The sequence below is a fragment of the Saimiri boliviensis genome, chromosome 2 (assembly GCF_048565385.1).
Source record: "Saimiri boliviensis isolate mSaiBol1 chromosome 2, mSaiBol1.pri, whole genome shotgun sequence".
Lineage (NCBI taxonomy): Eukaryota > Metazoa > Chordata > Mammalia > Primates > Cebidae > Saimiri > Saimiri boliviensis.
The window spans coordinates 62,664,910-62,689,893 of record NC_133450.1 but is presented as its reverse complement, the minus strand read 5'-3'; the positions used below and the strand labels follow the sequence as shown (position 1 = coordinate 62,689,893).

The window sequence follows — 24,984 nt, the reverse complement described above, 5'->3', positions numbered from 1 at the left end:
AATTATTTCTCAAGAAAATGGATTTTATTTCTAAACCTTTACTATCTTTGCCAGAAACAGAAAAACTAGTTTTCTCTTCAACAAAATTGTCCCAGGAGAAGAACACAAATACTTTTCCAAATTAGAGCATAAGTCTTCCTTAAATGTCCCAGTGTGACAATTAGGATAGAAGAGCAGTCTTTTAAATGTCATAAAGGCTACTGTTAAGATGGTGGTTTTGGCCGTTTTGCAGATGGTCCATCGAAGTTAGTTATGTTATCAATGTTATTTTCATCTTCTGCATCATCTTCATCGTCACCTTTTAAAATAAATATTTGTTGTATGACAATATGTTCTGTGGTTGAAAGAAATATATATAGCTAAAGTGGCTGAGAGTAAAACCATTTCACTTTAGGGACTAATAAAACCATACACATTTTAGATTAAAATGATTTTGAGAATTTCAGTGTTTAAAATGTTTATTTTCTATCACTTTCCTCTTTGGAGGTAAATTCATGCATCATAAAATCCACTATGATTTTGAGAATTTCAGTGTTCAAAATCTTTATTTTCTATCACTTTTCTTTTTGGAGATATCAGCTCATTCATCATAAAATCAACTCTCTCTCTCTTTTTTTTTTTTTTTTTTTTTTTTGAGACGGAGTTTCGCTCTTGTTACCCAGGCTGGAGTGCAATGGCGCGATCTCGGCTCACTGCAACCTCCGCCTCCTGGGTTCAGGCAATTCTACTGCCTCAGCCTCTTGAGTAGCTGGGATTACAGGCACGCACCACCATGCCCAGCTAAATTTTTTTTTTTGTATTTTTAGTAGAGATGGGGTTTCACCATGTTGACCATGATGGTCTCGATCTCTTGACCTCGTGATCCACCCGCCTCGGCCTCCCAAAGTGCTGGGATTACAGGCGTGAGCCACCGCGCCCGGCCTAAAATCCACTCTTTTAAAGTGTACAGCCTAGTGGTTTTTAGTATATTCACTAGGCTTGTGCAACCATCACCACTATCTAATTCTAGAATACTTTCATCACTCCAAAGATAAATGATATGCCCATGAGCAGTCACTTTCCATTCCCCTCAGCCTTTGGCAACCACTAACCTACCTTTTTTCCCCTTAATTTTTATTAGAGACAGGGTCTTGCTATGTTGCCCAGGCTAGACTCAAACTCCCAGGTTCAAGTGATCCTCCTGCCTCAGCCTCTAGAGTAGTTGGGACTGCAGGTGCCCACCACTGCACCTGATCTCTATGGATTTGCCCGTTCTGTACATTCATATAAACAAAATCATATAACATGTACCCTTTTGTGTCTGGCTTTCACTTAGCATAATGTTTTCAAGGTTCATTCATGTTGTAGCATATATAATACATCATTACATGTTATTGCTAGTAATATTCCATTGTAGAGATATACTACATTTTGTTAATGCACTCATCAGTTGATAGATATTTGCATTATTCCTGTTTTTTAAAATTATCATTATTTTTAGAGATGTGGCCTCACTTTGTCCTCCAGGCTGGAGTGCAGTGGAGCAATCAGCCCACTGCAGCTTTAAACTCTTGGGTGCACGTGGTCCTCCCACCTCCTAAAGGTGCAACGCCAAGCCCAGCCAACTGTTGTTTCCACATTTTAGCCACTATAAATAATGCTGCTATGAATATTCATGTGTAAATTTTTGGGTGAACATGTTTCCAGTTCTCTTGAGAGGGCTATCAGTGGAACTGCTGGGTCATGTGGTAACTTGAGGTCAACTTTTTGAGGAGCTACCGAACTCTATTTCCCAGTGGTTACACTATTTTACATTTCCACCAACAATGTACAATTTCTTCACATTCCAGCCAACACTTCTTGTTGTTCTTTTTGAGTATAGCCATATAATCAAGATGTAATTCCCAAGATGGAAGGAAAGTACAGTTTAAGCTTTTCTTAAAGAATTGTAAATCTTGACTCCAATATCTAGTTCTTGGGTTTTTCACTTCAGAACAGTTAGTTCTGAACCTGTCTAGTTTTGCATTCGAGATAATTTAAAAACATTAATGTAGTTAAACTTCATGTTTCTACTTTCAAACTGCACCTACAAAACTGGAATATAGCAAGACAGTCCCTGGGAGTCAATTTGTGTTAAAATTAAATCTGTCTCAATCTTTGGAACCTGTTCCTACGAAAGACTGCACTCTTCCAAACATATTTGTAGTTTCATACCTGGTAAAACTTTGTTTTCTTCAACACCCAGCTCAAAAGTCTTGTCCTCTCTGAAGCCTTCCTGGGGTCTCTGGGTTTGCAATAGTTACAGATGGCCATAGAATCACTTTCACGCTTAATAAGAGTGTCTGCCTGTCTAATCCCCTGTGTTTAACGAGGGCAGAAACTCAGTCACATTCACCTCATTCTTCCTCCAGGGCTCAGCTCAGGGTTTGGCACATGATAGTAGGCATTTGGCACTTCCTTTTTGTGTGATATAAATCAAAAAGTGGTAAAAGTCGTGGAAATGCTTGAGTAGAAGCTGTCCAAATAATTATGTTGAAAATGCCAACAATTTTTATTTTTTAAATTTATTCTTAAAATAGTAATATAAATGGGGTCTCGATATGTTGCCCAGGCTTTTCTAGAACTCCTGACCTCAAGTGATCCTCCTTCCACGGCCTCTCAAAGTGTTAGGATTACAGGCTTACGCCAGCTGCCCCGACCCACCAAAAATTTTTAGATGCAATTCTTCTTTCCTCGAGGCTTACTTTGTCCAAGTCAGTCACTCTACACAGGCTCCCCAAGCCGATTTCCCCCGGGCGCCCGCCCCGCCCTCCTGTCGTTGCGGCACAGTCAGAGCTCACCGTCCAAGGCCTCGTCTGGAGCCGCCGCCACCCGGTGCTGCACTTCCCCCCGTACCAGGGGGCCGAATAATTCCGTTACCCGCTCCTTCATCTGGGCCACGCCAGACAATAGGCCCTGAAAAGGGTCGCCGCCACCCGGCGCCTCACAGGACACCCGCAACTTCTGCGGCTTCCCTTCCTGCCCGACGTACTCTCCCAGCAGCTCCATGGCGACCGCTAAGCTTCCAGAACGCGACAACGGAAAGCGCCACCCGGAGGCGGAAATCAGCCGCCGACCAGCGAAGGCGGGAGAAGGGAGGGGAGTGACTTCCGTTTGTCGGAAGTCGCTCCTCCCCCTTCCTTCGCTTTTTTTCTTTGTCATTGGTTTCTGGCGCTCGGGCCCCGCCTCCTCCGGCTACGCCCCTCACGGCCGCTTTTCCCGCCTCCGCCGGGGCCGAGCCGCTGTTCGGGTGACAGTTGAGGATGGCCGGAGCTGAGGGCGCCGCTGGGCGGCAGTCGGAGCTGGAGCCCGTCGTATCGTTGGTCGACGTCCTTGAGGAGGACGAGGAGCTGGAGAATGAGGCGTGCGCCGTCCTGGGCGGCAGCGACTCCGAGAAATGCTCCTACTCGCAGGTGGGCGTGCGGCCCGGGCCTCGTCTCCCCCGGCTCCCGCCGAGCCTCCCCTTCGCGGCTGGGCTGTCCCTATTCCCGCCTGCCGCAGTCGTGTCCTCAGTGGCGGTCCGGGGCCGCCGTTCGTCTGCCGCTTCCTCACCCCAAGCCCACTCTGCCCTTTTATCCGCAGCCTCCTGGGCCCCCTTCAGCCTGTGTCCAGCAGGGGCCCCTCTCTCCCCTGTCTCTAACTCCGCCCGGCCCGCCTGGTTGGGTCCTGGAGCCGCTGTCCCTCCCCTCCAGCTGCTTCTTGGTGCCCCACTGCTTCTCACGAAACCACCCCGTGACCTCTCAGGTCCAGACATCTTTGTCCTTGTTCTTCCCATCCTAATATTTATTTATTTATCAGGGAACTGAATGGGGAGAGTCAGGTTAAAGAGATTTTCACATCCATAGGGATTTGCGGTGAGCTCCTTGACAGCTTGTTCCTCTGCAATTTAGTTTGACAAGTGGTAGCTAGTACTTTTTCTTTCTTTCTTTTTTGGCAAAATGAAGCAAGTACCCATGTCTATTTGCAGTCTGTTCCCTCCCCTGGAAATAGACCGGAAACAGAACAGCAAGGGACTCTGGCAAGGGAGGGGAGAAAGGAGAAAAGGATCTGTTTGGCATTTGGAAGGCATTGTGAGTGAGCAAGTGTTTGAGGGGGTGTGACGTGGTGTTTAGTGACTCACCCTATACCTCGAGGTACAAAAATGGAAAAGGATGGGTAGGAAGAAAACTGACAAAGGATGAGTATTGGTAGGAAGAAGTGTTACCTAGGCAGAGGGGTGAACTGGAACACTGGAGAGATGAGGGGAGAGACTTGGCATTCATTATGTGATATGAACTGAGATCATAATACCTGTTGTCATGGTTGACCAGGTTTAGTTTAGACGGCAAAGTGTTGAATAAACCTGATATCCACACATAGCCCCAGGTATTTTAAAGCCTTTGCTCACCACTGAAACAATTTTCCCCCTGCTTTCCTTTAAAAAAAGGAAAAGAAAGTTCTAAATCTACATGTAAACTATTTTTGAAGTGTAGTTACCTTTATAAAATGGATTTCCTTAATATTTTCTTTTTATTGTGGTTTAAAAATATGGAAATTTGCACAAATCATGTACACAGCTTGAAAGGAAAGTGTGCATGTTCTCACCACCCAGTTCAATAACTAGAGCATTAGGAGTGCAAAAGGCTTATTGGAATAGAATTTTAAAAAAAGAAAAGAAATAGAATCTTACTGGCATCCCAGAAGCCTCCTTGTCTGTCTTCTTCCTTCCCTAGAGGAAGGTAACGTTGTTAAGATTTATGAAAGTTTTGCCTATTTTTCTTTAAGCTTTTTATTTTGAAGCTTTGTTTGTTTTTTAACATTGTTAAGATTTATGAAAGTTTTGCTTCTTTTTGAGACAGTTTTGCTCTCGTTGCCCAGGCTGGTGTGCAATGGCACGATCTCAGCTTACCACAGCCTCTGCCTCCTGAGTTCAAGCAATTCTTCTGCCTCAGCCTCCTGAGTAGCTGGGATTACAGGCATGCGCCACCATGCCTGGCTAGTTTTGTATTTTTAGTAGAGACAGGGTTTCTCCGTGTTGGTCAGGCTGGTCTTGAATTCCCAACCCCAGGTGATCTGCCCACCTGGGCCTCCCAAAGTACTTGGATTACAGGCCTGAGTGACCCCACCTGGCCTGAAGCATTTTTAATCTGCAGATAAATTGAGATAATAATATTATGAACACTTGTATACCTTTTATTCATATTCACTTTTTTTTTTTTTTTTGAGATAAAATTTCACTGTTGTCACCCAGGCTGGAGTACAATGGGGCAATCTTGGCTCACTGCAACCTCAACCTCCACCTCCCAGGGTTTAAATGATTCTCCTGTCTCAGCTTCCCGAGTAGCTGGGATTACAGGTGCCCACCACTATGACCAGCTAATTTTGTATTTTTAGTAGAGATGGGATTTCACCACGTTGACTAGACTGGTCTTAAACTCCTGACCTCAGGTGATTCCCCCCCCCACCCCGCCTCAGCCTCCCAAGGTGCTAGGATTATAGGCGTAAGCCACTGCACTCGGCATACATATTCACTTTTAACATTTTGTCATATTGTTTTAGCTCCTTTTCTATTTACAGTTTGTCGTTTTAAATTTTTGAACTATTTAAAAAGTTGCACACCTGATGGCACTGTACCTCTAAATACGTAAGCATGCATCTCCTGAAAATCAAAGGGATTCTTTGCATGTGTTGATTATCTCTTTGGTAGATTTACAAACATTTTCCAGGATGAAAGTATGATATTGTATAAACCTATACATATGCTCCTATGTTTTCACATGTTAAAATGATTAAACATTGATTTATTCACAGCTGGCGGATAAATTCAGACTTCCTATCACTTTAGGAAATGTTGGTTTGCATTGCGGCTAATGCTTGTAATCCCAGCACTTTGGAAGGCCAAGGCGGAGAATTGCTTGAGCCCAGGAGTTTGAGATCAGCCTGGGCAACATAGCAAGACCTCATCTCTGCAAAAAATAAATTAGAAAGAAAGAAAAAAGTGCTTGCATGAGAAAATCGCTAGCATAGATGTGAAATGTGCAACTGTGTTTTGGTTGATGCTCTGTTGTGTAAACTTCTTTGTCTTAATGGTTTTTACAGAATGATCTTGACCACAGATAATCTGATTTTAATTATTTTTCAGTTCCTAGTGTGAGTATTATGTAAACCATGCTATTACATTAATTCTCTTTTCCATTTTTGGTCTGTCTTTTAGGGCTCAGTAAAGAGACAAGCACTATATGCCTGTAGTACCTGCACCCCAGAGGGAGAAGAACCAGCAGGAATTTGTTTAGCTTGCAGTTACGAATGTCATGGAAGTCACAAACTATTTGAGCTATACACAAAAAGGTAAACATAGTCAGAGGTTGTTATTAAATACTTTCTAAATGTATGCATTCTTTTCCATCTACACTTTATTCCTAATCTTGTTTTTTCCTGCAAAGCAGTTGTACACTAGTGAAATTTAATATAATTATTTTATATAATATAATTGGAAAGAGTTGTTTCTAGAGCCTTTAAAAACATATGGTACAAACTCAAACTAACCATCTTTCTCTGCCATCGTTTTACTTGTGTGTGTTTGTATGTATGTGATATAAATATTTGCTTTTGTTTGCTTTTGTGTATACTAATTTCCAGAATTGTAGTCTTATTATGTGCTTGAATGCTTGAAGAAATTTTAAATTGGATTTTGTAAGAATAAAAATAAAATTGGCCTTTTCTCCTTTTTTCAGAAATTTTCGTTGTGATTGTGGAAACAGCAAGTTTAAAAATTTGGAATGCAAATTATTTCCTGTAAGTAAGCACTATAACTATAAATGTAGTTAGAGCAGGCGAGGTTGATATTTGCCAGAGTGGGAAAAAACAAATATCTGTATTTTCCAAAAAAGAAGTTCTTATTCTTTGCAGATGGGGATTTCATTTTTTACTAAGTTGGAAAAAACTATAAACTGCCGAGAGCCTACAAGATAGATGGTAGTTAATGTGAAAGGTCTAGGGGAGAGATGTACTTGAAAGTAATTCAGGTTTAATTGTATTGGTTGTGCTTATGCTCTGAGGCTTTCGAAGCGAAGGATAGGACTTAAAAACAATAAATAGGCTGGGCCCAGTGGCTTACACCTGTAATCCCAGCACTTTGGGAGGCCGAGGCAGACAGATCACTTGAGGTCAGGAATTCAAAACCACCTTGGCTGTCATGGTGAAACCCCGTCTCTACTAAAAATACAAAAAATTAGCTGGGCATGCTGGTACGCGCCTGTTATCCCAGCTACTCCGGAGGCTGAGACAGGAGAATCGCTTGAACCCAGGAGGTGGAGCTTATGGGGAGCCAAGATCATGATACCGCACTCCAGCCTGGGCGACAGACCAAGACTCCACCTCAAAAATAAATAAATAAATAAATAAGGCTGGGGATGGTGTCTCACACCTGTAATCCTAACACTTTGGGAGGCCAAGGTGGGTGGATGGCTTAAACCCAGACCAGCCGAGGCAACATAGTGAGACCCCATCTCTATCAAAAAGAGAAAAGAAGTACTTTGAAATTCCAGGCCAATATCAGTTCACATAGGTTGATAATTATGATTAACTTTTATCTCCACTTTATTGAATATGTATATTTAATCTTTCCTAATTACTACAAAAAAGTACAAAAAAATTTTATTTCTTCCCTTCACCCTGAAAAAAGTATCCCTTTAGTAGTAGTGAGTTTTTTCTCCTTTGAAAATTAAAGATGAGCCTCTTGGGGAAATAATGTGAAAATGTATTGAATGCATAAATTTTATAATGTGTGAAATTATACTTAAAATTAGACCATATTATTATTGAAGTCAATATTATATTTCAGGACAAAGCAAAGGTAAATTCTGGCAATAAGTACAATGACAACTTTTTTGGATTGTACTGCATTTGCAAGAGACCTTATCCTGATCCTGAAGACGAGGTAAGAGAATTGGAGGTTAAAACCTGGGACTCAACCTCTTGTCATGTGCATGCTTCTGTCTGGCTCTTCGGGAGAGAGTGTGGGATGGTGAAAGGGTTCTAGATTTGTCTTTTCTTATGAATCTGGGTTGGATCCATAATCGGACCATAACTATTCATTTTTTACATCATGAGATGAAATACTGGAGAGGACTTTCCCAAGCCGGAGCTTCTTTTCCTTCCTCTCCTTCCCTGACTGCCTCCCAGCCCCCAAACACTTTCTAAGAAATGGCTTTCAATTTCTGGTGTCTCTTTAAGAAATAGGGTATACAAACAGTGTCCTCTTAAAAATGACAATGAGAGGTATATGCAAAATTCAAAATGAGTTCTTCCTTACTCCTGTACTTCTTATCTCCCAGGCATAACCACGTTAACACTTGGTGTGTGTATGTTTAGGCCTTTTTCTGTGCACATAAAAGTGTTTGAGTGAACGTGTATTTCAGTGTGTAGTTTCCTTTCTATTAACATAGGTGAAATTTTGTACACTCATTTCTGCAACTGGCTTTTCTCACCAGTGTATCATAGACATTCTTTCATGTCAACAAAACACACTTACCCTGTTCTAACTGCTGCAGAGTATCCTATAACTTCACATGCCATAAGTTAGTCAACCTAATTGTTCTTCTGTAGCAGAATGTCATTGTCTAATTTTTCAATATTATAAAGAAAGCTAGAGTGAACATCCTTATACAGTAATACAACTGAGTATACTCCAAGTATTTATGTAGAATGGATCAGTAGAATTAACAGATCGAAGTGTATTTGTGGTATTTAAAATTGTGATTGGCCAGGCATGGTGGCTTATGCCTGTAGTCCTGGCTACTTGGGAGGCTGAGACACAAGAATCACTTGAACCCATGGGGCAGAGGTTGCAGTGAGCTGGGATTGTGGCACTGCAGTCCAGCCTGGGTAACAGAGTGAGACCCTGTATCAAATAATAATAATAAATAATCAAATAAAATTGTGATCATATCTGCCAAAAAAATTGAACCACCAACAGTATATGATAGTGTTTTTTCCCCAACACTTTTGTCAATGCTGCATATTAACAATTTTTGAAGATTTTGCTGTTCTGATAAATGAAGAATGGTATCTTAAAATTTTTTTTCTTTCCCTGATCATAAGTGAGGTTATGCATCTTCTCATGAGTTCATTCAACATCCTGAATTGTCCTTTATTATCCTCAGCCCATGTTTTGACTGGTTTGGGTTTTGTTTGGGTATTTACGGATTTGAAAGAGTGCCTTTTGTCTTTAGAGATATTAGCCTTCTGCTTCTTCCTTGCTTTCTAATTGCCTTGGAACTATAGTTATTGAACCAAATTATATAGATGGACAGATTGAAGGTCTCTGAGTTAACAAAAATAAAAGCTTAAACTTGGATATTTTAAGATATGTGGTAAAGTGTTATAGCTCCTCTCATTCCACAATATGTGCTCTTTTTTTCGCTTTAAGAAGCCACAATAGCAATAGGACAGAACAACACTGGGATGTTAATTAGTAGTTATGAGAGCCTGGGAATAAAAGAAACTCATCCCCAAAATAGTCTTTGTCCTTTGGTATATTATTTTTCTAGGGCCAGCATTTAATTATTTATTCAAATTAGAGGAGTTACCTCTCAAGGGGTTTTTCATAACATTTACTTTTCAGTTTACTTGGCAGGATGGTTTTTCTGCAGCAGAAAGGCATTGTCTAATTTTTCAATATTATATAGAAGGCTAGAGTGAACATCCTTACACAGTAATACAACTGAGTATACTATTCCTAAAGGATGGTGCACAAAAAAGTCCCAGTTTCACTGTCTGCATTGGTCCACTCACATTACTTGCCTGGGGCTGAGTTTATATATAAACTGGGAATGCCTTCCTTGTCTGTACAGTTTTGTGAGAATCAGATATTAAGTAACTGATGTGAAAGAGCTTTGAGATGTTTGTAAAGTATTTTATCTCAATGTAAGCTTTTGGAACACCAGTTCATGTAGAACAAATATTTCGTATCTTATTCTACTGTGTGCCAGGGTTACTTCCATGTTCCCGCATTCAGTGTAATTCTTAACAAACTGCTTTTCTCTGTTAGATTCCAGATGAGATGATCCAGTGTGTAGTCTGTGAAGACTGGTTCCACGGAAGGGTAAGAAAAATGTTCCACCTTTTGAAACCATTGTCTTCACAAAAAGATAAAGGTTATATTTTATATTATAATTACTCTTCTAAAAATAAATTCTAAGGCCAGGTGCAGTGGCTCACACCTGTAATCCCAGCACTTAGGGAGGCTGAGGCAGGAGGATCACCTGAGATTAGAAGTTCGATACCAGCCAACCAACATGGTGAAACCCTGTCTCTACTAGAAATACAAAAATTAGCTGGGCATGGGTGGTGCACGCCTGTAATCCCAACTAATTGTGAGGCTGAGGAAGGAGAATTGCTTGAACCCGGGAGGTGGAGGTTGCAATAAGCAAGATTGCACCATTGCATTCCAGCCTAGGCAACAAAGGGATACTTTATCTCAAAAATAAAATTAAAAAAAAAAAAAACCTAAAAATAAATTCCAACAATATGATCAGTGTATTATTACAGTATAAATGAAATAATGGACATTCTGGACAATTTGGCAATCACAAGGAAAATATTTGGTTTCCTATATTCACAGCATCTTGGTGCTATTCCTCCTGAGAGTGGGGATTTTCAAGAGATGGTATGCCAGGCCTGCATGAAACGTTGTTCTTTCTTGTGGGCTTATGCTGCGCAATTGGCAGGTAGGTATCTTTGTGAAGTTGGTGTGCCACCATCTTGTGTTTGTGAAATTTGTATGTTCAATTCAGAATTTTTAGCAACGATTTTTAACTGGACTCTGTGGCATATAAAATAGTATATATTCTGGCCAGGTGCAGTGGTTCACACCTGTAATCCCAACACTTTGGGAGGCTGAGGCGGGTGAGTCACCTGAGGTCAGGAGTTCAAGACCAGCCTGGCCAACATGGCAAAACCCTGTTTCTATTAAAAATACAAAAATTACCCAGATGTCATGGCGTGTGCCTGTAATCCCAGCTATTGGGAGACTGAGACAGGAGAATTGCTTGAACCGAGGAGGTGGAGGTTGCAATGAGCTGAGATCCCACCACTGCACTCCAACCTGGGTGACAGAAAGACACTCCGTCTCAAAAAAAAAAAACAAAAGAAATATATTGTAAATGTTCTTCTTCTACAAGGTGCATAGATTGGTTGGGATACTACCAAGAACAAATTTATATTTAAATGATACAATGCAGAGTATTGATGACACCAGAGTTAGAGAAAATGGAGAATGCAGTTTTTGAATAGGATTTTGAAAGATAAATGGAACTGAAATAAGTGGTTAATTATAACACATGGTATTGGTTGAGGAGGAGTTGGTGTCTTAGTCTGTCTGGGATGCTAGAACAGAATACCTTAGGCTGGGTATTTTATAAACAATAGATATGTATTTGTCACTGTTCTGGAGGCTGGGAAGGTGAGGTTGCAGTGAGCCAAGATCGCATCATTGCATTCCAGCCTGGGCGACAAGAGTGAATCTCCGTCTGAAAAAAAAAAAAGGGCCAGGCATGGTGGCTCATGTCTGTAATCCCAGCACTTTGGGAGGCTGAGGCGGACAGATCACCTAAGGTTGGAAGTTCGAGACCAGCCTGACCAACATGGAGAAACCTCAACTCTACTTTTCAGTAGAGTTGATACAAAATTAGCCAGGCATGGTGATGCATGCCTGTAATCCCAGCTATTTGGGAGGTTGAGGCAGGAGAATCTCCTGAGCCTGGGAGGCAGAGGTTGCAGTGAGCCAAGATTGCACCATTGCACTCCAGCCTGGGCAACCAGAGTGAAACTTCTTCTCAGAAAAAAAAAGAAAAAGCTGTTTTTTCTGAGATCATGCCACTGTACTCCAGACATGGTGGTTCACACCTGTAATCTCAGCACTTTGGGAGGCTGAGGCAGGCAGATCACCTGACATCAGGCATTCGAGACCAGCCTGGCCAACATGGTGAAACCCAGTCTCTGCTAAAAGTACAAAAAATTAGCTAGTCATGGTGGCACACACCTATAGTCCCAGCTACTTGGGAGGCTAAGGCATGAGAATTGCTTGAACCTGGGAGATGGAGGTTGCAGTGAGCCAAGACCATGCTACTGCACTCCAATGTGGGTGACAGAGTGAGAGTCTGTCTCAAAAGAAAGAAATAGAAGTGATTTTATTGTCTGTTGGGATTTTATTGTCTGTTAGATATGTATGTATGTGTTTTTTTTTTTCTTTGAACCCACAGTAACCAAACTATCCACTGAGGATGATGGATTGATGCGGAATATTGGTGGAATAGGTGATCAGGAAGTTATTAAACCTGAAAATGGAGAGCATCAAGATAGTACCCTCAAAGAGGATGTTCCAGAACAGGGAAAGGATGTCCAGGAGGTTAAAGCAGAGAACAGTGAACCATGTGCTAGCTCTAGTTCTGAATCTGATCTCCAGGTAATGTGTAAAGTATAAACCATCAAGAAATAAAACTGGGCTCGGCACAGTGGTTCACACCTGTAATCCCAGCACTTTGGGAGGCTGAGGTGGGCAGATCACCTGAGGTCACGAATTCGAGACCAGCCTTGGCAACGTGGTTAGACCTCATCTCTACTAAAATACAGAAATCAGCCGGTGTGGTGGTGCATGCCTGTAATCCCAGCTACTCTGGAGGCTGAGGCAGGAGAATTGCTTGAACCTAGGAGATGAAGGTTACAGTGAGCTGAGATCATGCCACTGCACTCCAGCCTGGGCGACAGAACAAGACTGACTCTGTCTCGAAAAGAAATAAAAGCAAAGCAGAATTAATTCTGTAAACTTATGGCTTTGGATTTCAATTTTATACTTTGCCTAAACAATTTTATACAAAATCTAAACTATGAAAACTGTGGTAGTTTTAAAAAATATGCTTCAAAATTTAATTTTATTTCAGACAGTATTTAAGAATGAAAGCCTCAACGCAGAATCAAAATCTGGCTGCAGACTTCAGGAGCTTAAAGCTAAGCAGTTTATAAAAAAAGACACTGCCACCTATTGGCCCCTGAACTGGCGGAGCAAGTTGTGCACCTGCCAAGACTGTATGGTAAGTATCTGATTAAGTTCAGCGTTAGCATGGTTTGTGTACTGGTGCCCCAAAATAACACCTGGGAAAAAAATTCAATTTTTGTACAAGAGGAAGAAAGGAAAATAAAAAAACATAAAAAAGAGAACAGAACACCTGAAAAATATATTTATGGAATTAATGTAGTTTAGGAGACCCTCAAAAATTTTACATTAAGCAAATTTATGACATAGTACTTACGGTTGGAATGTTTGTGGAATAAATTGATAATTATGCAGTATTTTAATCTTAATTTTAGTGGCAAATAGCAGTTCTTTGTTATATCAAAAAGTTGCTTGGAAATGTTGCTTAAAAGTTAGAGTAAATCCACTGGGTTAGGTGCCTTATGCCTGTAATCCCAGCACTTTGGGAGGCCAAGGTGGGTAGATTGCGTGAGGTCAGGAGTTCAAGACCAACCTGATCAACATGGTGAAATCCTGTCTGCACTAAAAATATAAAATTAGCTGGGTGTGGTCGCACATGCCTATAATCACAGCTACTTGGGAGGCTGAGGGAGGAGAATCGCTTGAACCCAGGAGGCGGAGGTTGCAATGAGCCAATATCATGCCCTTGCACTCTAGCCTGGACAACAAGAGCAAAACTCTATCTCAAAAAAAAAAAAAAAGGTACAGTAAATCAATGTTTTTTAAATAAAGATCTCATAGACCATATGACATCTGGAAATTGGGAGATTTCTGAAAGAAATTTGGGCAAAAAGAGTAAATCCTTCTAGCAATTCTATGCTAAGAGGCTCCAGTTTTTCTAGGTCTTAATATAAAAAAATTAAATTTTTAGTTGTTCTTATGAAATTGACTTTCTGAGAATGATAAACAGTTCTAATGGGGAAACTTTTTTTTTCCCTAAAGAAAATGTATGGAGATCTAGATGTCTTGTTCCTGACAGATGAATACGACACAGTTCTGGCTTATGAAAACAAAGGCAAGATTGAGCAGGCCACTGACAGGAGAGATCCTCTAATGGACACGCTTAGCAGCATGAACAGAGTCCAACAAGTGGAACTCATTTGTGGTAAATACTGTGTGTGTGTGTGTGTGTGTGTGTGTGTGTGTGTGAAAATTCATGAAGCTTCCTTCACTATGTAAAAAAATATGAAGAGGCCAGTAAATACCTATATTTTTAATATAATACAAAGAATTAAAATCTTGAATTGTAGCCAGTAGCTTGATTTTCATATCGCTGGGTTTTCAGCTGCTGTTATCATTGAATCAGAGTTACATGCTAGAATAATTTCATGCTTGAGAAACCACAACATATGCTATTCTGATTCAGGGTAGATGGATGAATAAAAATTTTCCATCCATCAAAACAATTTTCTGAGCATTATCTGTCATCTTTTTGAGCAAGGCATGTCACCGTTTTGACAGTTCCCGAGGTTGCTTCAGTGGTTCACAGGAAACCACTAGAGGAGAAAATACTCCCAAACCCCTAAATTGCAGGCTTTTATATCCCCACCCACCAGCCAGCTGCAGCATGCCAAACTTATTTCAGTGATTTCTATCCCAGCCATTTCCACTTGATGCTACCACTTTTACGTCACTTTTATGGCATCAGTCATTTCTGTCTTTTATTCTTTATTTATTTTGAGACAGGGTTCTTGCCCTGTCGCCCAGGCTGGAGTGCAATGGTGCATTCTCAGATCACTGCAACCTCTGCCTCCCGAGCTCAAGTGATTCTCCTGCCTCAGCCTCCTGAGTAGCTAGGACTACAGGCGCATGCCACTGTGCCCCACTAATATATCTTTTTTTTTTTTTTAGTCAGAATTTCACTCTTTTTTGCCCAGGCTGTGGTGCAATGGCACAATCTCAGCTCACTGCAACCTCTGCCTGCCAGGTTCAAGTAATTCTCTTGCCTCAGCCTCCCGAGTAGCTGGAATTAGGCATGCGCCACCACACCTGGCTAATTTTGTATTTTTAGTAGGGATGGGGTTTCTCCACTTTGGTCAGGTTGATCTCAAACTCTCAACCTCAGATGATCTGCCCACTTTAGCCCCCTGAAGTGCTGGGATTATAGGTGTGAGCCACCAAGCCTGGCCTTTTTTTTTTTTTTTTTTTTTGGGACGGAATCTTACACTGTTGCCAGGCTGGAATGCAGTGGCGCAATCACTGCAACTCCGCCTCTTGGGTTCAAGCAGTTCTCCTGCCTCAGCTTCCCAAGTAGCTGGATTAAAGGCACCTGCCACCACACCCGTCTAATTGTATTTTTAGTAGAGACAGGGTTTTACCAGGTCAATCAAGCTGGTCTTGAACTCCTGACCTCAGGTCATCCATCCACCTCGGCTTCCCAAAGTGTTGGGATTACAGGCATGAGCCACTGTGCCCAGCCCCCACTAATATTTTTATTTTTAGTAGAGACAGGGTTTCTCCATGTCACCCCAGCTGGACTTGAACTCCTGAGCTCAGGTGATCCACCTGCCTTGGGCTCGCCGAGTGCTGGGATTACAGATGTGACCCACTGTACCCAGCCTTGTCTTTTATCTATAACTATTAATTTATTTTTGCCTTTATTAGAGTAAAAATGTTTTAAGGATAGAGGCTGCACCTAAAAGATTTTTGTAGCCCTCAAGGTATCTTGTATATAATACAAACTGTTAAGTGAATCAGTTTTTTTTTTTTTTTTTTTTTTTTGAGACGGAGTTTCGCTCTTGTTACCCAGGCTGGAGTGCAATGGCGCGATCTCGGCTCACCGCAACCTCCGCCTCTTGGGTTCAGGCAATTCTCCTGCCTCAGCCTCCTGAGTAGCTGGGATTACAGGCACGCGCCACCACGCCCAGCTAGTTTTTTTGTATTTTTAGTAGAGACGGGGTTTCACCATGTTGACCAGGATGGTCTTGATCTTTCGACCTCGTGATCCACCCGCCTCGGCCTCCCAAAGTGCGGGATTACAGGCTTGAGCCACCGCGCCCGGCCGTGAATCAGTTTTAAAACAATGTTTGGGCTGAGCGTGGTGGCTCAAGCCTGTAATCCCAACACTTTGGTGCCTGTAATCCCAGGTACTCAGGAGGCTGAGGTAGGAGAATCTTTTGAACCTGGGAGGCAGAGGTTGCAGTGAGCCTAGATCATGTCACTGCACTTCAGCCTGGGTGACAGAGTGAGACTCCATCTCAATCAATCAATAAAATAGACATGGTGGCTCACGCCTATAATTCTAGCACTTTGAGAGGCTGAGGTAGGTAGATCACCTGAAGTCAGGAATTCAGACCAGCCTGGCAGACATGGTGAAACCCTGTCTCTAGTAAAAAATACAAAAAAGTAGCTAGGCATGATGGTGGGCACCTGTAATCCCAGCTACTCGGGAGGCTGAGGCAAGAGAATTGCTTGAACCTGGGAGGCAGAGGTTGTAGTGAGCCGAGATCACACCACTGCACTCCAGCCTGGGTGACAGAGTGAGACTCTGTCTCAATAAATAAATAAATAAATAAATAAATGGTTGGATGGATGGATGGATAGTTAGTTAGTCGGGTGCGGTGGCTCACGCCTGTAATCCTAGCACTTTGGGAGGCCGAGGTGGGTGGATCACAAGATCAGGAGTTCAAGACCAGTCTGGCCAACACGGTGAAACCCTGTCTCTATTAAAAATACAAAAATTAGCCGGGTGTGGTGGTGTGCACCTGTAATCCCACCTACTCGGAAGGCTGAGGCAGAATCGCTTGAACCTAGGAGGCAGAGGTTGCAATGAGATGAGATTGTGCCACTGCACTCTTGCCTGGGCAACAGAGCGAGACTCTGTCTCTGAATGAATGAATGAATATTTGACAAGTCCAAGCTTATTTCAGCTACTAGAATTCCAGAGAAATAGGAAGCCCTTTTAAAAATTCTTAGTTAATCTTTATGGGAGTTAGGATAGCTCTGCTTTTTAAAAAATTTTGCTTTTTACTTTTTAATGAAAAAGGTCTCAGATATTAACATGGAGGAAGTGTTGGGAATTTGGGAGAAATCGGGAATGAGTTTCTATGCAGCTTTACTGAAGAAAATTTTAAATTGCAGTATTAACAGACTCAAGTGTCAATGACAAAGAATATTTTGTTTTTGAAAGCAAATGGTCTATCTAAATTTAAGTACTTTTATGGTTTTGATTTAGAATACAATGATTTGAAGACTGAACTTAAAGATTATCTCAAGAGATTTGCTGATGAAGGCACGGTATGTTGAGTTAAACAATTCTAATCATAGCCCTGTAAGATTTGAATGAAGTATTTATTTTCTTTGATGATAAAAACTACTTCAACTGGCCAGGCGGGGTCTCTCCGGCCTGTAATTTCAGCACTTTGGGAGGCCGAGGTGGGTGGATCACAAGGTCAGCAGTTTGAGACCAGCCTGGCCAATATGGTGAAATCTCGTCTCTAGTAAAAATACAAAAATTAGCTAGGTGTGGTGGCGGGTGCCTATAGTTCCAGCTACTTGGGAGGCAGAGGTTGCAGTGAGCTGAGATTGTGAGATTGCGTTATTTTACTCCAGCCTGGGTGACAAAGTGATACTTCATCTCAAAAATAAAATAAAAATGACTATGACTTAAATGGGTACTTGAGAGTTGAATGCAGGGACTATATTTATGCATATTGTCAGGCTAAGGGAAATCACTAAGAGGTAGTGAAACACCAGAGTCACACTGGGAGTCCTTACTCACCCCAGCTAGGCCAGGAAGAATGATGGGAGGGAGCAGTCCCATGGCCTCTGAGACAGTAGTTGTAGCTGAGCAGAAGGTCATTGGAAAGAATCCGCTGTACTAATTCTGCTGATCCTGACCTTCAAGCATGCATCTTTGGGAGGGAGAGGGGAAAATGACTGGGCAGGAAAAATGAACACCATACCCATTTTCTGGGATTCTGTGTTCCTTAGTTTAGAATAGAAACTGGGCATGGTGGCTGGGCATGGTCGCTTACTCTTGTAATCCAAGCACTTTGGGAGGCTGAGGCATACAGAGGTCAGGGGTTCAAGACCAGGCCAACATGGTGAAACCCTGTCTCTACAAAAATACAAAAATTAGCTGGGTATGAGGGCGGGTGCCTGTAATCCCAGCTACTCCAGAGGCTGAGACAGGAGAATCGCTTGAACCTAGGAGGTGGAGGTTGCAGTGAGCTGAGATCATGCTATTGCACTCTAGCCTGAGTGACAGACTGAGATGCCGTCTCAAAAAAAAAAAAAAAAAGAAAGAAACTGGGCATGGTGGCTTGTTCCTGTCAGCCACTCAGGAAGCTGGTTGAGCCCTGCTTTCTTAGAAGATGTCATCTCTGCCTACCTACTTTAGGTTGTTTTTTACTATCTCATAAATGTGGGAAGAACATTTAACTGCCTGAATTTCTGGACGGGGTCACAGTGCTGCCTGCTGCCTTTCTGCAAAATGAATTGTAAAGTTAGAAGTTAAAAGAGCCTTCTCCTAAATGGTTTTCTCATTTTTTAGAGACTTTTCTTCCCCATCACTGGGAATACTTCTTCCTTTCCCACAGTTGTTAAAACTTAATGTAGTTATTCTTTTTTTATTTTTATTTTTTAGTTTTTTTATTTTTATTGCATTTTAGGTTTTGGGGTACATGTGAAGAACATGCAAGATTGTTGCATAGGTACACACATGGCTGTGTGATTTGCTGCCTTCCTCCCCTTCACCTATATCTGGCATTTCTCCCCATGCTATCTCTCCCCACCTCCCCACCGCGCAGTTATTCTTGTTTCTGTTATAAAGACTGTCTTCTGGTTAATATAGACTCAAGTTTCTCTCATACTAGAACTTAGGAATGTTCATGGGTGTAATGGAGCACTCTGCCTCAGTGTGGTAACCTCTGAACTGTCAATGGACATTCGAGGTGTTTCTAATAGTGTGCAGGCATGCTGTCTTGATGCTGGTGCTGTTGCACCTCCACTCCTTTGTGGTCAGTGTTCTTTATTCAGTTGATCACACATATTACTTAAAATTACATAAAAGAAAAAAATAGGTATATTCTCTTTTCACGCACACTGGAGACTTTTACTCAAAGTCTTCACAGGTATCTTCAGCATCTGGGTCCTTGTAGTCACTAGAGCCACTTTTTTTTTTTTTTTGAGATGGAGTCTTGCTCTGTCGCCCAGGCCAGAGTGCAGTGGCGTGATCTTGGCTCACTGAAACCTCCGCCTCGCAGTTCAAGTGATTCTCCTGCCTCAGCCTTCTGAGTAGCTGGAACTACAGGTGCCCACCACCACACCCGGCTAATTTTTGTATTTTTAGTAGAGATGGGGTTTCACCATATTGGCCAGGCTGGTCTCGAACTCCTGACCTTGTGATCCGTCCACCTTGGCCTCCCAAAGTGCTGGAACTAAAGCATAAGCCACTGTGCCCAGCCGTAGAGCCAGTCTTGAGGAGAGAATTTTTTATCTGACCCAATAGTTTAAAAGGTCAGAAAAATGTGATATTTTTGTGGTTTATTCCATGACATTACTAACCAGATCTTCACAGAAAAAGAAACAAAAACCTCAGGTTGCCCTAAAGCTTATCTGCTTTGGTTGTATTTGTCCATAGGGATAATATTAAATTCTAGATGTTCTTAGATGATGGACTACTTTTTATTTAATGTTTTTATCTGATAAAAAAAGAAACAGGCTGGGCACAGTGGCTCCTGCCTGTAATCCCAGTACTTTTGGAGGCTAAGGTGAGAGGATTGCTTGAGCCTATGAGTTTAAGACTAGCCTGGGCAAGATGATGATACCCAGCCTCTACAAGAAAAAAATTAGCCAGGCATGTGACTTGTGCCTGTTGTCCCAGCTACTTGGGAGGATAAGATGGGAGGATTGCTTGAGCCCAGGAGTTTGAGGCTCCAGTGAGCTATGATCACACCTGTGCACTCCAGCCTAGGTGACAGAGCAAGACCCTGTCTCTGAAAATCAATAATAATAATACTTAGAAACTACAAATTTTGTGAAGCAAATTAAAAAACTGATTTGTTATTGAACCCAAGTATTCACTAGCATTTCTACTGTGCATACTGGCTGTGACCATTTGAGGATATCTGGAAACCAAAAGCTGCACAGTCTGGTTTGTCTGTTGTTAGGTCTCCTACAGTATCCTTGCTAGAGATACTATTTCCTTTTACTTACGGCCTTTCAGTGGTTAATGTTTGTAATCCAAGGTAGGGACACATCCTTCATTTTGCAACTTGCAAGTATCGTATTTGTTAGCATTTGTAAGTGTAAATTCCTATGGCATTTAGCCAAGTACATTAGAATTTTGAGCTGCAGTCATTTCAGGATGTGTTCAGCCTCTGCATCCTGAATATGTTAGGGGTTCAGATTCCTCACTGGTTGAGCAGCAGTATTACTCTTGGTGCTTATGAAACTGGTGTATCAGCTGTGGTTTGACAAAGTTATTGCAAGTTAGCATTGCCGTTTTGAGTATTTTAGTAGCACTTACCCCAGGGAATGAAAGGGCAGTTTTCACTTTATACCCCTCTTTCTTACTTTCTCTGTATCTCTTTCCCCTTTTGCTCACATGCATTCACGTGTTCTTCTCATTCCTTTACTCTCCCTGTCTCACTGTCCTTCCTTCCTAACCGTAAGCATATGTTACCTTATTAAAAAATAAACATACTGGGCCGGGCGCGGTGGCTCAAGCCTGTAATCCCAGCACTTTGGGAGGCCGAGGCGGGTGGATCACGAGGTCGAGAGATCGAGACCATCCCGGTCAACATAGTGAAACCCCGTCTCTACTAAAAATACAAAAAATTAGCTGGGCATAGTGGCACGTGCCTGTAATCCCAGCTACTCGGGAGGCTGAGGCAGGAGAATTGCCTGAACCCAGGAGGCGGAGGTTGCGGTGAGCCGAGATCGCGCCATTGCACTCCAGCCTGGGTAACAAGAGCGAAACTCTGTCTCAAAAAAAAAAAATAAATAAATAAAAATAAACATACTGGGTGTTATGGCTCACACCTGTAATCCCAGCATTCCAGGAGGGAGAGGTGGAGGATCATTTGAGCTCAGAAGTTTGGACCAGCGTGGACTTGAGGCTGCAGTGAACTGTGATTGTGCCACTGCACTCAGTCTGGGCAGCAGAGGGAGACTCTGTCTCGAAAAATAAACAAACTTGTTTCTTGTGATGGCCATTACACAGCTTTCAATTGGATCAGTTGGCACTCATTCACTGTTGGGGTGAGCGGGGACTGCTGGGTTGTCCCAGTTGGCTTTTTTGTTTGTTTTGAGTTGGAGTCTCACTCTGTTGCCTAAGCTGGAATGTAGTGGCGTGATCTCAGCTCACTGCCTCCACCTCTCGGGTTCAAGCAATTCTCGTGCCTCAGCCTCCCGAGTAGCTGAGATTACAGGTGCCTGCCACCATGCCCTGATAATTTTTGTATTTTTAGTAGAGACGGGGTTTTGCCATGTTGGCCAGTCTGGTCTTGAACTCCTGACCTCAGGTGATCCACCTGCCTCAGCCCCTAAAGTGCTGGGATTACAGGTGTGCAGCCACTATACCTAGGCCAGTTTGTTTTTTTATTTGTAATTTTCCTTTGTCTTATTTTGTTATTTGTAATATTTTATTTTGCTAATATCATAAATACCTTTGTATGGAGCACTGAATCCTTTTTCCAATAAAATAGATAAATTTCCCTTTATTATTTTTTTTCTTTTTTTTTTTTTTTTTTTTTGAGACAGAGTCTCATTCCGTTACCTAGGCTGGAGTGTAATGGTGTGGTCTTGGCTCACTGCAACCTCTGCCTCCCAGGTTCAAGTGATTCTTCTGCCTCAGCCTCCCTAGTAGCTGGGATTACAGGCACTCGCCGCCACATCTGGCAAAATTTTATATTTTTAGTGGAGATGGAGGTTTCACCATGTTGGCCAAGCTGGTCTCGAACTCCTGACCTCATGATTCGCCCACCTTGGCCTTCCAAGTGCTGGGATTACAGGCGTGAGCCACTGTGCCCAGCCAAATTTCCCGTTTTTATTGCATAAGCTGGATTTATTTACTTAAAGTGCTGCTTCTATAGTTTGGGTTTTTTTCCCAATTAGTTTTCTGTGACTATAGCAAACATCTTTAATTTTTGATTCTAAGTTTGTTTTTTTATCAGTGACAAAGACGGAAAGGTTTTTTAGTTCCTTTTTCTTAAAACCTCTGTTACTGGTCAGGAAAGCACAGTCTCACAGCATAGTACATTTTGTTTTCTGTGGGTGCTTTTGCAGAGCTGGAGGACATTCAGAAACACAGCTGTGGTAAGAGGGTGTGGGCAGTGGTCTGAGGAGGGCTTGGGGTTCTCAGTTTGTGTGCTGGCCCTGCCACTTTTCAGCTCATCTTGAGAACTTGCCACATTCCAGGTAGTGTTTTATGGGCATTGTCGCTCATCCGATCTTCAGTTGACCCTGCTGGGTAGGTGCTGCTTTTGTCTCGTTTTTTAAAGGGAAACTGCGGTAGGGGTCACCAAGCTTTGAACCATTCTGCTGCTGTGGCCAGCTGTGCGGCTCTGTGTAGGTCAGCCCTGTGAGCCTGAGTATCCCTTCTAGAAAATGGAGATGGTCTCATTAACTGCACATTAACATAATTCTTAGCAGTATCATTTGACTTGTTTGTGAATACTATGGCCTTGTAATGCGATTCTGTTAGTTCCCTTTCATAATCTTTGCTTTTCATCAATAGGTTGTTAAGAGAGAGGACATTCAGCAGTTCTTTGAAGAGTTTCAGTCAAAAAAGAGAAGAAGAGTGGACGGGATGCAGTATTACTGCAGCTAGAGTGGAGAGTGAAGCTTTCTCATTCAGGCCAATGAAAATGCCGCTTCCTATTCTTGGAATAATAAAAGAGGTGTGGTTCGCATTTGGCCCCCTTTCCGTCCTCTGTGTGGAGAGGCCTCACGCTCCCTTCGTTCTCCTTAGCTGCAGTAGCCACAGTGTGGATGCTGACTTCACAGCCAGCATCCTTTGTGACTTAGCTAATGCAGCTCATTCCACAGACTTCTCCAGTGTACACCTACTCCAGTGCACCCAGGGTTATTTGCATACATTTTTAAAAGTTTGATTTGGTTTTGAGAAAGCAAAGTGGTTTCTTGTTTAATGATCTGTTATTTCACTCCCCGATGTGTGTGTTTTGCCACAGAGCTGTTGCCTTCTAGGACCTCCTCTGCAGGCATCATAGAAGGCTCTCTTCATGTCACCTAGAACCTAAACGGGTCCCCTCACCCCTATGATCGTGGTGCCTTGGGTCAAAGCTTCCTCACGCCTGGTCTGCCCCTTCTTTCACATCCCTGCTTTCTGAGGTTTGGTCATAGCTTAGAAAGGATCTTAGAACTTGTTTTCTCTGGGCCCAGCCTCCAGAGTAGCCAGGACTGATGGTTTTCTGGTCTGGATGTCCGTCACAGGTGGGAAATTAATGAATGACAGTGTTGAGGAAGCAAACCTTTGTTACGAATTTTACTAATACATTTAAAGTGAAATTTTCTTTCACGATTCCACTGGCACTAGAAATAGAATTTCAGTACTGTAGCGCTCCCAGGGCTTCCTGGAGAACATTTGCCAGTATACTAGTCCCTTTTCTGCTGCCTAGAAAACAGACCGGGTCTCACCCCTGTGAAATCTTGGTGGTTTACGAAGTCCTCTGGATTTCTTGATATTATCAGGGATATTCATAAGCATATATCAAAAATGGACCTATTTTGATATTCTGTTATGAAAATGTTATTAGAACTCCAATAAATTATTTTTTCCCCTTGAATCTGTGCTGAAGAAAACCGATCCTGAGTTAGCTTACGTGTAATAAGCAGGACAGTGAGCTCTGTTTTGGAAGAGACAGACTGGAAGAGATTCCAAACAAGGCCCAAGGCTGCACGAATGATGAGTTTTATGTATATAATGTTAATGTACACCACGGCTTCCCTAACAACTATGAGATTTGTTTTTTTTTAAGATCCTCATGGAAGGTTGTATAGAGCCCCACATTTGAGGGGTAGTCATTTCAGTTGATGTGACACCTCCCTTATTATCAATATGAGACGCCCCTCAGTCTATGTGGAAAACACCTTGTGATCTATAGAACCTCAGCTTCTCTCTCCCTCTGGAGGAACAGTAGGAGACACACCTTGATGTATGTTAACAAAAGCATTTGAGGCTGTGGGCCCACCCATGTATATTAATATTCCTTTTGTGTCCAGCATTCATGTATTTATTTGAGTGCCCAATCCCTGGACGAGATGAACTATGCCTTACAGAAAGTCAAAGCCTCAAAGAAGTGATACAACCATGTTCTCTGGCATACAGTCTCTAATAACAGATCCTCACGAAGGGTGGTATGTGTAACTGGAAGGTCCTGTAGCCACAGGACATGCTGGTGAGCCCTGAGCTGGCCTTCTGCAGAGGGTTCTGTTCAAAGGCTCAGGTGTCTTTGAGATTGTTTATCAAGCTTAGGAACTCTTCCAAGTCTGAGCATGTTTCGAACCCTTTCTGCAATGTTGCACTATTAGTATACCATCACATCCTGGAAGTTTTTAATCTTCTCAAATATCTGATGTGACTACCAGAAAGACCCTTACTTCTTATGATCAATCAGGACCAAGTCTTGGAGGTGATGCATTAACGTTACATGCAGCACAATAGTACCAATCAGTTATCCCAGTGCTGAAGGGCTCGTTTTATGAAAGGTACTATTCCATCTTTCACATTAACTGGAAACCTCTTTTTTTTTACCTGTTATTCACAACTAGTTTTCTTATTGACTATATTGGACCATCTCTTCTTGTAGAGACTGATTTTGGCCAACATATTAATGCATGTTTTATGCAAAACACAAATATGATATTAGTTGCTTTTAAGGAATTCTGGCATTGTATGTGCATTTTTGTAGAAATTGTTACTGGACTTACAATTACATACTTAACTCCGATCAGGTTTCTGTAAAATTTAATAAAACCAATACAAAATA

General features: G+C 42.1%; 2 protein-coding genes across 2 annotated transcripts; one reads left to right on the top strand and one right to left on the bottom strand.

Moving 5' to 3' along the window:
* Positions 1-2: 2 nt before the first annotated feature.
* GON7 (GON7 subunit of KEOPS complex) lies at positions 3-3,099 on the bottom strand. Its single transcript, XM_010350550.3, has 2 exons — positions 2,820-3,099; positions 3-298 (listed from the first exon to the last, which is right to left on the bottom strand). The coding sequence occupies exons 1-2, from the start codon at positions 3,025-3,027 to the stop codon at positions 204-206; spliced, it is 303 nt and encodes a 100-aa protein (XP_010348852.3). The 5' UTR covers positions 3,028-3,099; the 3' UTR covers positions 3-203.
* A 129-nt stretch (positions 3,100-3,228) lies between these two features.
* Positions 3,229-24,984, top strand: UBR7 (ubiquitin protein ligase E3 component n-recognin 7). Its single transcript, XM_003939836.4, has 11 exons — positions 3,229-3,431; positions 6,212-6,345; positions 6,732-6,792; positions 7,841-7,936; positions 10,049-10,102; positions 10,622-10,727; positions 12,261-12,463; positions 12,939-13,088; positions 13,973-14,135; positions 17,205-17,266; positions 22,713-24,984. The coding sequence occupies exons 1-11, from the start codon at positions 3,282-3,284 to the stop codon at positions 22,803-22,805; spliced, it is 1,272 nt and encodes a 423-aa protein (XP_003939885.1). The 5' UTR covers positions 3,229-3,281; the 3' UTR covers positions 22,806-24,984.